This window comes from Vigna angularis, chromosome 9 (assembly GCF_016808095.1).
Source record: "Vigna angularis cultivar LongXiaoDou No.4 chromosome 9, ASM1680809v1, whole genome shotgun sequence".
NCBI classification, from domain to species: domain Eukaryota; kingdom Viridiplantae; phylum Streptophyta; class Magnoliopsida; order Fabales; family Fabaceae; genus Vigna; species Vigna angularis.
Genome location: NC_068978.1, coordinates 11,696,625 through 11,711,564, shown reverse-complemented (window position 1 = coordinate 11,711,564; position 14,940 = coordinate 11,696,625). Strand labels below are relative to the sequence as shown.

The 14,940-nt window shown below is 34.9% G+C and overlaps 1 protein-coding gene across 1 annotated transcript; it reads left to right on the top strand.

Moving 5' to 3' along the window:
• Nucleotides 1-2,466: 2,466 nt before the first annotated feature.
• On the top strand, nt 2,467-3,213 carry LOC108336796 (uncharacterized). Its single transcript, XM_017573246.1, has 2 exons — nt 2,467-3,025; nt 3,137-3,213. Exons 1-2 carry the CDS (start codon nt 2,467-2,469, stop codon nt 3,211-3,213), a joined length of 636 nt encoding a protein of 211 aa, XP_017428735.1.
• Nucleotides 3,214-14,940: the final 11,727 nt, after the last annotated feature.

Genomic DNA, 14,940 nt, shown 5'->3' with positions numbered 1-14,940 from the left:
ATTCATTAATTGTTAGGATTTTTCCTCTATACTCTATGCATTGTTGTGTTTAACTCATTCATGACATGATTATTGGTTTTTGTGATATGGACACATACGGAGGAATCTAGACCTCGGGAATTGCTCCCAAAAGCAGTATCGCCTAGACATAGGGATATGAGTTTTGGTTATCTTAAGCTTCTGTGCGTATGTAATGCAGAATTAATTGCTATGGGGACAAGACATTGTAACCTAGTAATTAAGGATAGAGTTTCTTTGCCCAGACATCAGATTTTAAGTAAATTAGAAAGTAATATTAACATTAATGAAAAAGTAGAATTCGTATATACATGAGAGTGAATTAGGTGAAGTCTAAACCCCAACAACATATTCATCTCATATTTTTAATATCATTCATTCACCTTTGTGTTTCTGTTCAATTGATCAAATTGCATGCATATTTACTTTTATTGTTTTTGCATCTAAACACCTAAAATTCGTTCATCAATGTCTTGATTAGTTAAGAAATATCACAACTGTTTAGTTCCGTGAGTCTCTTGGGAAACGATATTGGTCTTACTATTATTATTACTTTATACGATTCGGTACACTTGCCGATATTTTAACAAGTTTTTGGTGCCGTTGCCGAGGACTCGTGGTTTAACTATTCTATTTGTGTGATTCTTAACCAATTAGACTTGATTTTGTTGTTTTAATTTTTGTTTTGTTTTTATTTCGTTTTTTAGGGCTAATTTTGTGCTTTCTAGTGTTTTGTTCTCTAGTATATGTAGGGTACAATTCGAACTAGAAGCAAGAAAATTTTTAAACCTCTTCTTGGAGGACTGGACGAAAGTAGAAGAAGGAGGAGAATCAGACGTCCAAATAACTTTTTCCTTCTCCTGAGATTCTGTTACAGCCTTCACCTCAAGGATCTAACCAAGATATAGAGAATATGGATGAAGAACAAAATTGTAGATGTACCCTGGTAGATTATGCAATAGTCATTGCCCTCATCATTTTAGTAACATTGCAAGGCCGATGGTCAATGCTGTAAATATGGAGATGAAGCCTACATTGATTCAATAGGTAAAAAGCAACCAATTTAATGGACTGTCACATGAAAGTCTATATGAGCATTTGACCACGTTCAACGAGATTTGCAACACAATAAAGATCTATGGCGTGCCAGATGAAGCTATATGGCTTACCTTGTTTCCTTTCTCATTAGGAGGCAATGCTAAATTATGGTTGAACTCTTTTCTAGAAAACAACTTTACTAAGTGGGAAACTGTGGTAGCAAAGTTTTTGAAGAAATACTTCCCACAATCAAAGGTAAATAAAGGTAAACAGGAAATTTCTTCTTTCAAGTAGGGCATGAAGGAGACATTAGGTCAAGCGTGAGATAAATATAAAGGCTTGCTGAGAAAGGCATCCACACATGGCTTTGATGAAGCAACAGTAGTCATTCTTTTCCTTGGAGGACTTGGCTCGCAGACTAAGTTGATGTTGGATGCCTCAGCTAGAGGTAATATCAGATGCAAGACTCTAGAGGAAGCCTATGAGTTGATTGAGAATATGGTTACCAATGACAATGTGATGCACAGTGAAAGAGGAGCTCTACCTCAACAGAAGGGAGTGCTACAACTACAATCTCATGATGCTCTGCTAGCACAGAATAAGATCATTACTCAACATTGGAGAATTTGACGAAGAAACTCTCTCAATTGCCAAAGGAGCTGTAAAATGTTTCACAGGTTCAACATAAACTTTGTGAATTACGTGGTGGTGATCATATTAATGGTCAATGTGCAATGCCAGTTGAGAATACCCAAGAAGAAGTCAACTATATGGGTAATCAATTCCGTCAAGGTAATTTCAACCAAGGATGGAAACCTCACCCAAGCATGGGTCAAGGTCAATCTGAGCAAGCTGTTGGACAATTCAATAGACCACCATAGCAACAGTGGCAACAACAACCCTCTTTATTTGAAATAACTACAAAGCTTGAAGAAACCCTCCAACAGTTTATGCAGGTGACTATCTCCAACCATAAAAGCACTAAAGCTGCCATAAGGAATTTGAAGATACAGGTTGGCCAACTGACTAAGAAGTTGGAGGATAAATGTGAAAAGCAGTTTGGGGATAATATTGAGGTTAACCCTAAAGAAGAGTGTAATGCTATTGTGAGCATAAGTGATGAGAGGGAAGAAGAGAGAAAAAGTAAGGCTGATAAGAAGAAAGATAAGAAGAAAGAGAATAAGGAATGAAAAGAAAAAGAAGAGGGCGAGAGAAAAATAGAGAAAAAAATAGAAAAGAGTCTTCCTTATCGTAAGGTGTTTTCTAGAAAGGAAAAAGAGAAACAATTAGGGTGTTTCAAAGAAGTCTTCAAGAAATTGGAGATTAAAATTCCTTTGACTGAGGCGTTGCAATAGGTTCCTGTGTATGCTAAGTTTTTGAAAAAATTCCTAAAAAAGAAGAGGTATCTAGATGAGGAGACAATTGTGGTACAAGGAAGGAAATTGCAATATAATATTGCAAAAGGAGCCTCCTCCAAACGTTAAAGATCCGGGAAGTTTCACTATTCCTTGCACTATTGGGAATGTTGATATTGGGAGAGCCCTAATTGTTTTAGGGTCAAGCATTAATTTGATGCCATTATCCGTGCTTGAGAAGATTGGTGGTCTTGAAGTTAAGCCTACAAAGATGACGTTGCAAATGGCGGATAGATCCACTAAGAAGCCCTATGGTGTGGTGGAAGATGTTATGGTTCGAATAGACAAACTTAAATTCCTGGTGGACTTCGTGGTGATGGAGATGGAGCAAGATGTGAAGATTCCTATTATTCTTGGAAGGCTATGCATGAAGATGGCAAAGGTTATCATCAATGTTGATGATGGAACTACAATGCTTAAAGACCAAGAAAAGGAGGTGATGTTTAGTGTCTTCAATGCGGAGCAACAAATTCAAGTGAAAAAGACCAATCCTAAGGCTGTAGTGGAAGATGCACCTGTGACTAGTTCTAAAGTTGCTAAGCCGGTCAAGGAAGGTAAAAATTGTTTCTTGTCACAGGTGAAAGAAGAAGAAAAAGATAGCAAGGCAAACATTGTTCATCAAGACTTGGTGATTGAAGATGATGAATTCAAACCTAACATACTAGTGAAATTCAAGAACAAGTTATGGGTTGTGAAAGAACTTAAAGCTCATGGAGTTATAGAGATAGAAGCTCCATATTGAAGAAGAGTCAAGATGGTGGACAAGAAGCTGTTAAGGACAAGTTGGTGTGATAAAAGCAAAAGGAACATCAACATCAAAGCTTCAAATTGAGCATTATGGTGTCAGGCTCGTGACGTTAAACAAGCGCTTGCTGGGAGGCAACCCAATGTTTTTGAAAACCTTTAAGTTAGTTTTGTTTGATATGCTTTAGTTTTAGGGATGTTTTTGTGGATTTATGGTTTTGATGTGCATCATGAGTTTAATTATTTTAAGTGTGAGATGTTAAGCTTGGGTTAGAAAGTCTTGAAAAGGCAAAAAAAAAATCTGAAAAACTCAAGCATCGCGTTGAGCGCCCCTCAAGAGGGCGCTGATTGGATTTTTGGGCTTTTAAAGCTCAGCGTCATTAGGCCCATTTCACTCTTTTAACCCTAAAGTGCACGATTTCTCCCTCACTTCTCACTCTCAAACTTTCCAGCCACCAAAGAGCTTTGTTAGGGTTTTCTCCAACTTTCCCCATTCATCCCCTTCACTAAAAATCACCAATTTCTCTCTCTTTGCTTCACTATTTTCACCAAGTTTGGGGTTTTTGGGGGTGCTATTGCTAAGGTTCATAAAAGCCCTAAGTTTTCACAAGTCCTTTGAGCACATTTTGAAAGATTTGACTTCCACCCAAGTAAGCGTCTTGCATTTTCAATTTTTAACTCTTGGTAGCTTTGATTTTTAAGGTTTATGCATGACATGTGTTGGATCGGCTGAATAAAGTGCTTCTGGATGGAGTATTGACGATTATTGCAATGTGATATTTTAACAATTAGATAGACTGCACATGCAACAACTTAAGCCCAAAACTCCTTTGGAAGTCTCTTGCTTTTAAGCACGCTCCTTGCCATTTCCAGAACTGTTCTATTCTTCCTTTTTGCACTCCATTTTGTTGAGGGGATCCTTGCATTGTCAGCTGTTGTCTATTTCCATTATCTTCACAATACTTCTGAAACTCCTTTGATGTGAACTCTCCTCCACGATCAGATCTCAAAACTTTGATCAAAAGACCACTTTCCTTCTCAACATGGGCTTTAAACTTCTTGAAGTTCTCGAATACTTTTGATTTTTCTTTTAAGAAATATACCCATGTTTTTCTTGAAAATTCATCAATGAAGAGTAGGAAATAATTACTCTTACCAAGTGATCTTGCTTGATTTGTACGCACACATCTACGTGAATGAGTTTTAAAGCCTTTTGAGCTCTTAAGTTTGACTCATTTGGAAAACTCAATCGAAATTGTTTTCCAAGTAAACATCCTTCACAAACTTGGTTGGGGTGAGTAATACAAGGTAGCCCTCTCACTATTGCCTTCTTAGAGAGCAACTCTAATCCTTTAAAATTAAGATAGCCAAATCAAAGATACCAAAGCCATGATTGGTCTTTGTAGCACATCTTGAGACATTGTAGGCCATCACTTTGAATGTTGAGCACAAACATTCTATTTCTTGTCATTGGCACCTTTGCAATGAATCTACTTGTATTATCTCTTATAGAAAGGTATTATTCTTAAGCTGAATATCATAACCTTTCTCTAAGAGTTGTCCTAAGCTTAAGATGTTGTTGTTCATGCTTGGTACATAATATACATTAGAAATAAATTGATGTTCTTCATTCTTTAATCGGATGAGGACATTACCTTTTCCTTTCACCACCACCACCTTTGATTCATCTCCAAAAGCCACGTTTCCCTTTATTGATTTATCAAGGTCCACGAACATGCTTCTTTTCCCACACATGTGGTTACCTTCTCCACTATCAAGGTACCATTGATTATCCTCGCCTTTATCTTGGCCCTTATAAGCCAATAGCAAGGTACCATCTTCTTGACGCTTTTCTTCAGCATAATTGGCTTTCTCTTCGACTTTATTTTCGTTAGGGGCTCTACATTCAGAAGCATAATGTTCAAACTTATCACAATTGTAACACTTGATTCGTGTCTTGTCATACCTTGAATTCGGATTTCCTATCCCATGACCTTTGTTAGAGCTTTCGTCCTTGGTTATTGTTGTAAGGCCTTCGTCCTTGTTCTTCACTATAACTCCATCTTGATTGGTTGTGTGAATTTTCTTCTTTTCTTGAATCAACGTGTGCCTTGAGGACTTGCTCTACGATCTCTTCCTTCTTCTTTTTCTTTTCTTCATAAGCTTGCAACAAACCAAGAAGTTGCTCTATTGACATGGCCTCCAAGTGTTTTGTTTCTTCGGTGTTGGAAATAGAGAGCCTTGTTTCTCAACACCAAGAGGGAGGATGAATTGGTGATTTATAAAAATTAATGTTTTTCTAATATTTTTGCAAAATTAGAATGATCTTGAAAACTTTCTTGCGTTGTAAGTAAAGTGCGTATGCAATTCAAAGTTAAAGAGATAGAGAAAAAAGAACAAACACAATGTTTTATCCTGGTTCGGCCTCAATGCCTACATCTAGTCACCCTTCCAATCAACCTTAGATTGAAGGATATTTCACTATATTGATTTAAGAATTATACTAAAGGTCTTACATTGAACACACTCTCACAATGTAAACACCTTTCCTACTCACAATCAAATATAGAAAAGAAAACACCTGCACACATAGAACCACACATTCTTACTGCAGAAACCCTTTGAGAAACCCCTCTCAAAGTCCAAGAGCACTCTTCTTCCTATCGCACACGAAGAAGGACACAACACAATCAACAAGTGTAGAAACCTTTTATGATGACAACAGATACACCTCAGTAGTGCGAATCTGATCAGTCAGCCACGTTCTCAACAATCATCTCAAGAATCCTTCAAGTTTCTTCACAATATTCACTTCTTGATTCTTGGAGCGTATATGCATGTTAAGACTCCGGCAAGTGTACCGAATCATATCAAGTAATATAAAATAGTAAGACCAAGTATCGTATCCCAAAGGACTCGCGACACTAGACAGTTGTGATTACTCAACTAATTAAGACTTAAGAAGAACAATTTTTGGGGGTTTTCAATGCAAATGCAATAAAAATAAACATGAATGCAATTTGATCAATTGAGGCTAAACACAATGATGAATGGATGATATTGAAAATATGAGATGAATATGTTGTTGGGTTTAGATTTCACCTAATCACTCTCATGCATATAGGAATTCTTCTTCTTTCATTAATGTTAATGCCACTTTCTAATTTACTTTAAGCCCGATGTCTCGGTGATGAAAGCCTACTCTTAATTACTAGGTCACAATGTTTTGTATCCCCAGCAATTAATAATGCATTTCATTCACATAGAAGCTTAAAGACAACCAACCCTCCCATCCCTATGTCTAGGTAATATTGCTTTTGGGAGAATTTCCCCAGTTCTAGATTTCCCCATATGTTTCCATATTGACAACATCAATAATCATGCAATTGAATGAGTTAAACAAAACATGCATAGAGCGTAGAGGAAAAACCCTAACAATTAATGGAGTAAAAAAATTATAATATAAATCAATTCAATACATGAGAGTTTCAAAAGGTTACATCTTTCCCCAACAACAAATAAGGTTTAGTTCCCCATCATCATGGAGAAACTAGATGAACAATGAAAGAATGAAAGAGATAAAAATATCCTTGAAAGAGAAGAGGAGAGCTGTCAAATCCCCAAATCTACCCCTAAAGGGTGTAAAGTGTGTTTATGTGCTAAAACCATCAAAAGATACAATCCCTAGGACGTCCAAGTCCTTAAATAGAACATAAAAATAACAGAAAACAGGTCCAAACCCTCAAAACTGGCGCTCAACGCTCCAAAAGGGCGCCTAACGCTCCAAAAGGGCGCCCAACGGTGGTTGCGGCACTAAACTGACGCTCAGCGGTGGCGCTCAGGCGTGAGACAAAAGAAATTGGCGCTCAGCGCCCCTTTTCTACACTCTGGTTGACTTTTCTGCACTTTGGTTGACTTATCTTTCTAGTTGACTTTTCAACACTCTAGTTGACTTTTTTGCATTCTGGTTGACTTTTCTGCATTCCAACTATTTGATACTTTAACTCTTCTTTCAAATCATTTCAATAGCCTACAAAATCAAGGGAATTTAGTGATAAAATCATCAAGTATAACCTCAAGTCTCTTATTCACAAAACTAAAGCAAAAACATGAGTTAAAGCAAGTTTCTAAGTCAAAAAGGGTGCATTTAGTGTCAAAATTACATCACAGATAACGATATTTTCAACCATTATTAGTGCAATCTGTAAAACTTTCTCAGATAAAAGATGTCAGATATTAGAATGTACAATTTATCAAAAGTCTTCAGAAACACAAGTAATGCGTCAATTTATACTTTTCATCAAATCAGACGCAAAGTAATCGATTACGTTAGTAATGTAATCGGTTACATAAAACCATGTGTAACAGAATTACAACTAACACAACTCTTAATTGAATGCATAATTAATGTAATCGATTTGGATTTAATGCTAGTCAAACATATTTAAAAATATGACCGTTATAGCAGTTATGACTAAGTTGAAAACAATTTTCAAAAGATAACAAACTTAATTGGTTACATAACTTGTGTAATCGATTAAGCTATGCACTTAAATAGATTTTGATAACTTTTTCTTTTCAAAAACTCATGAAACACATTTGAAAAAGATCTATGCAAATACACGAGTCTTAATCGATTTAACACTTAATGCAATCGATTCAAACTTGTTGTTTTGTCACAGTTCAAAATATAAGTTGTCTGATGAACTTAATTGATTAAAACAACACTGTAATCGATTATGTCTTGCAGATTTGGTTTTGTGCTTGTGGTTTTCATCACACATAACATATAGTATGCATACAAAAATGTAATCAATGGTCCTTTTGAAAAATGTTTAGTATATTGAAAACCATTGATGGAAAAACTCTTTTGTAAAAATTTTCTGAATGGATTAAAATTTCTCTGCACTTACTATTGATGACTTTTCCAGGGTATCAACATGCAAGAGTGCTAAAGAAATGTGGGAAGTTCTTGAGGTAACTCATGAAGGAACCAATGAGGTAAAAAGGGCTAGAAAGAATTCTCTAATACAGGAGTATGAAATGCTTAGAATGAAGGCTGGAGAGAACATCTATGAAGTCCAAAAAAGGTTCACTGACCTTGTAAATCGTTTGATTGCCCTTGGAAAATCATTTAAGAAAGAGGAGATCAACATAAATATTCTGAAAAGCTAGAATAATAGTTGGAAACCAAAGGTAACAGCCATATTAGAATCAAGTGATCTTACTACTATGAATATGGCTACGCTTTTTGGAAAACTCAGAGAGCATGAATTGGAGCTGGGAAGACTGAAAAAGGAAGAGGAATCTGAACAAAAACATTCTATTGCTCTCAAAGAAACCAACAAGAAAGCCTCAAGCAGAAATGAATCTGATGCTGATTCTGATGCATATGTGCCAGAAAAAGAAGTTCTAAACATGATGGTAAAGAAATTTACTAAATTCATGAAAAATAGAATTATTGCATCTGATTTTGTAGGTAACTCAAGAGGAGGAAAAAGGAAAGTAAAAGCTGCAACTTTTACAGGTTATGAATGTCAAAAGAAGGGATACATCAAACCTGACTGTCCAGATTTGAAGATGAATTAGAAAGCTGATGAGAAGCACAATCAAGACAAAATTATGTCTCATGGCTAGATCAGTTAACTTAGAAAGAAGCATCAACAGTTTTGAAGATGAGTCTATTGAGGACAAATACTATCAACTGCTAGATGCATTAAAGGAACTTCATGCTGAAGCAATGAAACTTCAATATAAGGTTAATCGATTAAACTTTGAAAGAATAGATTTTGAATACAAAATCAATAACCTTGTTGAAGAAAATGATAAGTTGAAAAATTGAACTTGATAAAGCTTTACAATCTGCTATAAATGCTAAATCTGAAATTAAAGTTGTTGAGAAGGATTATAAAGATTTCCATGCTAATGTTGAAAAGATTGAATATCTAACTAATACAATCGCTAAATCTACTCTTCGTAGATCTAACCTAGAAGCAGTTTCTAGGATCACAAAGAAGAGTAATAAATAAACAAGGAATAAGTTATAAGGCAAAGAGTGAAAGAGTAAACTCAAAGAAGTTCACTGATTTGAGTAAACCTTCAAATATTACCTGTTTCTACTACAATTCAATTGGTCATAATGTTAGATCATGCTATTATAAGAAAGTTGGTGTTCCTAAAGGAAAGTTTAAGTGGATTCCTAAAGAACCAAGTTTTGTAACTAACATGAAAGGCCCCAAGTTTATTTGGGTACCTGCCTCCAAACCATTTGAAAGTTTAGCAAGAAAATAAACTAGACTGGTAGCAGATAGCACTCAAGGAGGAATTACAATGGATATATCAAAAATCACTTGAGTATCGTCTTTGGTAACAACTGTTGTTAAATCTAAAATTCATACATCATTTCTTTAATTTGTGAATGTGTATTGATGTGTGTCTACGATCTGTGTTTGTCTACATTGCAAAAGTCGTTGAAAAATGTTTTTACGAATTTTAACTGATTGTATTAGTAATGAAATGGATTAATATGTTCTTAGTATTTCTCTGTACTTTTCAAAAATCTGAGACTGTCCTTATCTTAATCGATTATGTAACTAATCAAATCGATTAAAAAGTTATAATGAACCTTCATGTTTTCAAAGATTCGAATTTATTTAAAAAAACCAAATAGATTGCGCCTATATAAATAGGATTTTCAAATCTAGTAGTGTAATCATTTTGTTCGGAAGTAAAACATTAAAACCCTAAACTATGAAAGACACTCCAAAATCCTGCTCAGAAATGACTTCTTCTTCCTCATCAAGACGTGGGAAAACGGTTACCCAGAGCACAAGAAAGGCTAGTCCTGGTGGGTGGATCAACAATGATGAGGTTCGACACCGTTTTATGTGTTGGACAAAAATTAAAACAGTGGTTCCTCACAAGTCTTTGGATCTGTAGTTATTCAGAAACGAATGGTTTCTATTCTAGGAGTGGATTGTTTATCAAGGACTTGATGAATTTGTGCAAATGAAAGGTGAATGTTATCCTGATTTAGTTGAAGTGTTCTACACTAATCTAAAACTTATTGATGGTGTTGTATACTCTCGGGTAAGGGGTGTTAACATCACCATTGATAATGGTGTCTGACCATCACTTATTGGTCTTAAGGATCAGGGATTGTTGTCTCATATTCGTGATTTTGATTCCAACATTTGGTTTACCAAGAAAGCAATATATAAAGATTGTTTGCGATATCCAATGAGGTACAAAATGAACAAACTGTATCTGCATGATGGAGTGAATAAGGATGAGAAAATGTGTGCTTTTGTCCTTGCTTGGCTATTATTGCCAATAAGATATATACATGATAGATTGTCAACGGAAGATGTGTTTCTACTCAACGCCATAAAGACAAATACCCACCAATTAGGTTGTTGTCTTGGAAGATCACATGATTAAAGCTTGAATTAATCACAAGCACAATCTGCCCTATGGAGATAAGTTGTGGATCAGTTTAAAAGAACATCTGAAAGGATTTTGAAGGTTGAAAAGTCTTTGTTCAGAATTGAAAAGAAAGTGGATATGCTTATCGAAAACCATAATATTAGTGACTCCTCAATAGATGAATCTGATGATGAAGATGATTCAACTGTTGAGGATTCTATGGACATGTCTAAATCATAATAGGGATTTAATGTCTTCTTTATTTTTGGTTCGAAATGAATGTAATCTAGTTTTTAAGCCATTTATATTTTGGATTTTACTTGTAATCGTTTTGGTAATATCAATGAATGAAATGAACTAAGTTTGAATTATATCAAGTTGGTTGATGAACTGATTGCAAATGATTATATATGCTGCATGTATGCAAACTATGCTATTCTCTATCATGCTTATTCTTTTTGCATAGTCATACTAAATTTGATGATTTTGTTATTTCACATTTATACTTAAATTTTACTAATACTCAACAAAGATTGAGAAGAATGTGATTCGCAGGTCTATGACTATATAAAAAGTGTCTACATGAATTAGCACTGATCTGATTTGAGATATGAATTTGAACCACTATTTTTTTGATGATTGTTGATGGATTGACAAGTGTACCAAATCGCACAAGTAATATAAAATGGTAAGATCAAGTATCATATCCCTGAAGACTCTCGACACTAAACAGTTGTGTGATAACTTTATTAATCAAGACTTAAATAAAACGAGATTGTTGGTTTCAAATGCAAAGACATAAAATTAAATATGAATGCAAATTGATCAATAGTAGAGTAACACAAAGATGGAGGAAGGTTGTTTATAAAATGAGATGAGTATGTTGTTAGGGTTTGATTTCACCAAGTTTACTCTCATGTATATAAGAATTCTTCTTTTTACATTAATATTTACGTCACTCACTAAATTACTTAGAACCCGATCCCTCGGCGCAATAAGCCTGCCTTAATTCCTAGTTCGTGCAATTCCTAGCGTTCCTAGAAAATTAAGTCTGAAGATGAAGAGCTTAAGACGACCAAGTACTCATACCGTAATTCCTAGTTCGTGCAATTCCTAGCGTTCCTTGAGAAATATTACCCTTGGGAGAATTCAACAAGAACCTGAATTGTAAGAAACCACCCAACACTCATGGAATTCATAAATCATGCTACTAAATGAGTTAAATAGAGTAAGCATTGAAACAGATGAATTCCCTAATAATTAATGAAAAAGCATATAAATTAAGAATTAATTCAAATACATGAGAGTTCACAAGGTTACATTATTCCCCAACAACAAATAGAGTTTAGTTCCCGATAGACATGGAGAATCTAGATGAATAATGGAAAAGCATGAGATAGTGAACCCCTAAAAGTAGAAGAGGAAGCTCTCTCCTCAAGATCCGCCTTCAGAGAGTAAGAGAGTGTGTTGTTGTGTTGCGCCAACCAGAGATACAAAACCTAGAGCGCCTGTGTCCTTTAAAATAAAGTTGGAAAAGAGTAGAAACAGGGCCCGACCCAAAAGAGTCGAAACAGAGCAAACACTGGGCCGAATCTACGACGCTCGAGAACCCCATTTAGGGCGCACGGGTGGTGGACGATTCTCATGTAGGGCTTGAGCCTTCAATTGGACGCCTAAGCTTCGGGGCCGCCGCTCGGGTGGCCTAGGAGGGCGCTCGGGCGGTGGACGTCGATTTTCCGAGGCTCAAGCGTTTGATAGGGCGCCCAAGCTTTGTGCGGTTCCTCCTTTTGGTGCTTTTCTAGGTTTTTCTGAGCTCTAACTCCTTAGCACTTCATCTCTGCTTTTTGCATTCTCTCATTACCTATCAAAACAAGGGAAATTAGTCATAAAATCATCAAATTCAACCACAACTCTCATATTCACACAACTTAATGAAAAAGCATGAGTCCAAGCAAGTTTCTAAGTGAAAAAGGGTGTATTTAATATCAAAATTACATCACAAATAATGGTATTTTCAACCATTAACAATGATATATATGGTCATACATTCTGATACTTATCATTTTACATTCGCTGTGAATGAACATGTGTATTCTTAAATGTTGCACATACCTAAATATGTTAGCATTCAAGCATTAACTGTTTTATTCTGATATATGCCTGATCATATTTGGTAGATGTTTGATTACATCTCATATATGCTTGAAAAACTGTATCGGTAAATTGTACTCTAATTGATTAAATCCATTATTGTCAGTACTTCTACAAATTGATAGGGGGAGAAATTGAAACAATTTGAACTTTTAATTATTGAAAGGTGAGCATCATTTTATTTCATACATATACAGTTTGATGTATATCTGCATGATTTACCGTCTTTTGCTTGAAATATCTTTTCTAATACCTTTTTTGCTAATGCCCAAAGGGGGAGAGATAATTGAAATTTTTTTATACATCATGGTTGTGCATAATGGAAAAAGGGGGAGATTGTTGATAGGGGAAGCAACGTAAGTGCTAAACCCAATCCCTGATGTGTTTGGTTTTTAATGATGACAATACATTGATCGTAACAACACATATATGTTTTCATGAAAACAACAAAAATGTGTATTTGTGATTGATACATATGTTGGTATGTAAATGTTTCTTTATGATTGATACATATGATGATATGTTGTTTGATCTGCATACTTCTATGATCATAATTGTGTTTATATCTATTGTATGCATACTAAATGTTTTTGTGTGATAAAACCACACAAGCACAAAGCAACTTTGTATAAAATAATTGATTACAGTGATGTTGTAATCAATTAACTTCATCAGATAGCTTATGTTTTAAATTGTGGCAAAACAATAAGTTTTAATCGATTACATTAAGTGTATAATCAATTTAAACTCGTGTCTTTGCAAACATAAATTAAAACTGTTTTAATTGTAATTCTGATACAACTATTAAATGGTGTAAGTGATTACATTACTTACGTAATCGATTGAAATGCGTCTAATACCAGAAAAACTATATAATGACACATTGTGCTCTGTATTAAGAACTTTTAACACTTTGATCATTTGAGAACTTTCATATCTGATATCAAAGAGTTTTAGAGAGTATTTATAGGTGCACATAATTGCTCCAAGAATCAAGATTTAAAGAAAGTGATACTCTTAAAGGATTGTTGAAGAACAAGTTGAAGCACTTACTGACTGATCAAATTCTGCATGACGAAGGTGTATTCTATTCTTGTCAGATTTCATTTTTTCCAATCAAGAGGATTGTTGTTTCCCTGTTGGTACTTTAAGAAGAGTCTCAAAGGGTTGCTGCAGTTAAGAGGGTTGTTCTTCTGTAGGTTGTATTTGATATATTAGATTGGTTTAGTTAGGGAGGTATTTTACATTTGAGAAGTGTTCTCTGTAAATCCTTGTTGTAAAAACTAAAATCTTTATAGTGGAAAGTCTTTCATTCTTAGGTTGATTGAAAGAGATTGGATGTAGGCATTGAATCCGAACCAAGATAAAATGATTGTGTTTGTTTTCCTTTCTCTATCTCTTTACTCCTTTATTATTCAAAATTGTGTTGTGCACATTTAAAGATCATCTTAATTTTCCAGAAAGATTTAAAAAGAAAGAGTTTTTGTCAGTTACCAACTCACCCCCCTCTTGGTAAGTGAAATTAGCCCTATCTTTTCTTACAGTTGGTATAGCACTATTAAATGCTTAACCAATTACATTAATTTTGTAATCGATTAAATTGCGTCAAACTTGTGGAAATCTATATATTGACTCATAACACTCTGCATTGATAACTTTTGTGCTTTTTGATCTTTAATATTTGACATAAGAGGGTCGAGATAAGATTTTGCAGGTGTACTTTTTCTCCAAGAATTAAGAAACTACATTTTGGTAGATTTGAAGGATTCTTGAAGGATTGTTGTGTACTTTCATTGGCTGATCAATCATTCGCACTTTGAGGTGTTTTGTTTCCAGATCACTACTATGTTTACAATCCATAGATTTTGGTTTCCCTATTGAATGTTCCCAGGAAGAGAAATGTGATTCTAATATCTTTGAGAGGTGTTTCAAAGGGGTTCTACAAAAAGAGGATTGTTCTTTCAGCATTGTGTTTGTTCCTATATTAGATTTGGAGTTGGAAAGGAGATTACATTGAGAGAGGGTCTCATATAATTCAATCTTTATAGTGAAAGGTCTTTCAACTCAAGTTGATTAAAAGGGATTGGATGTAGGCATTGAGGTCGAACTAGTATAAAAACCTTTGTGTTTGTTTTACTATCCCTTGACT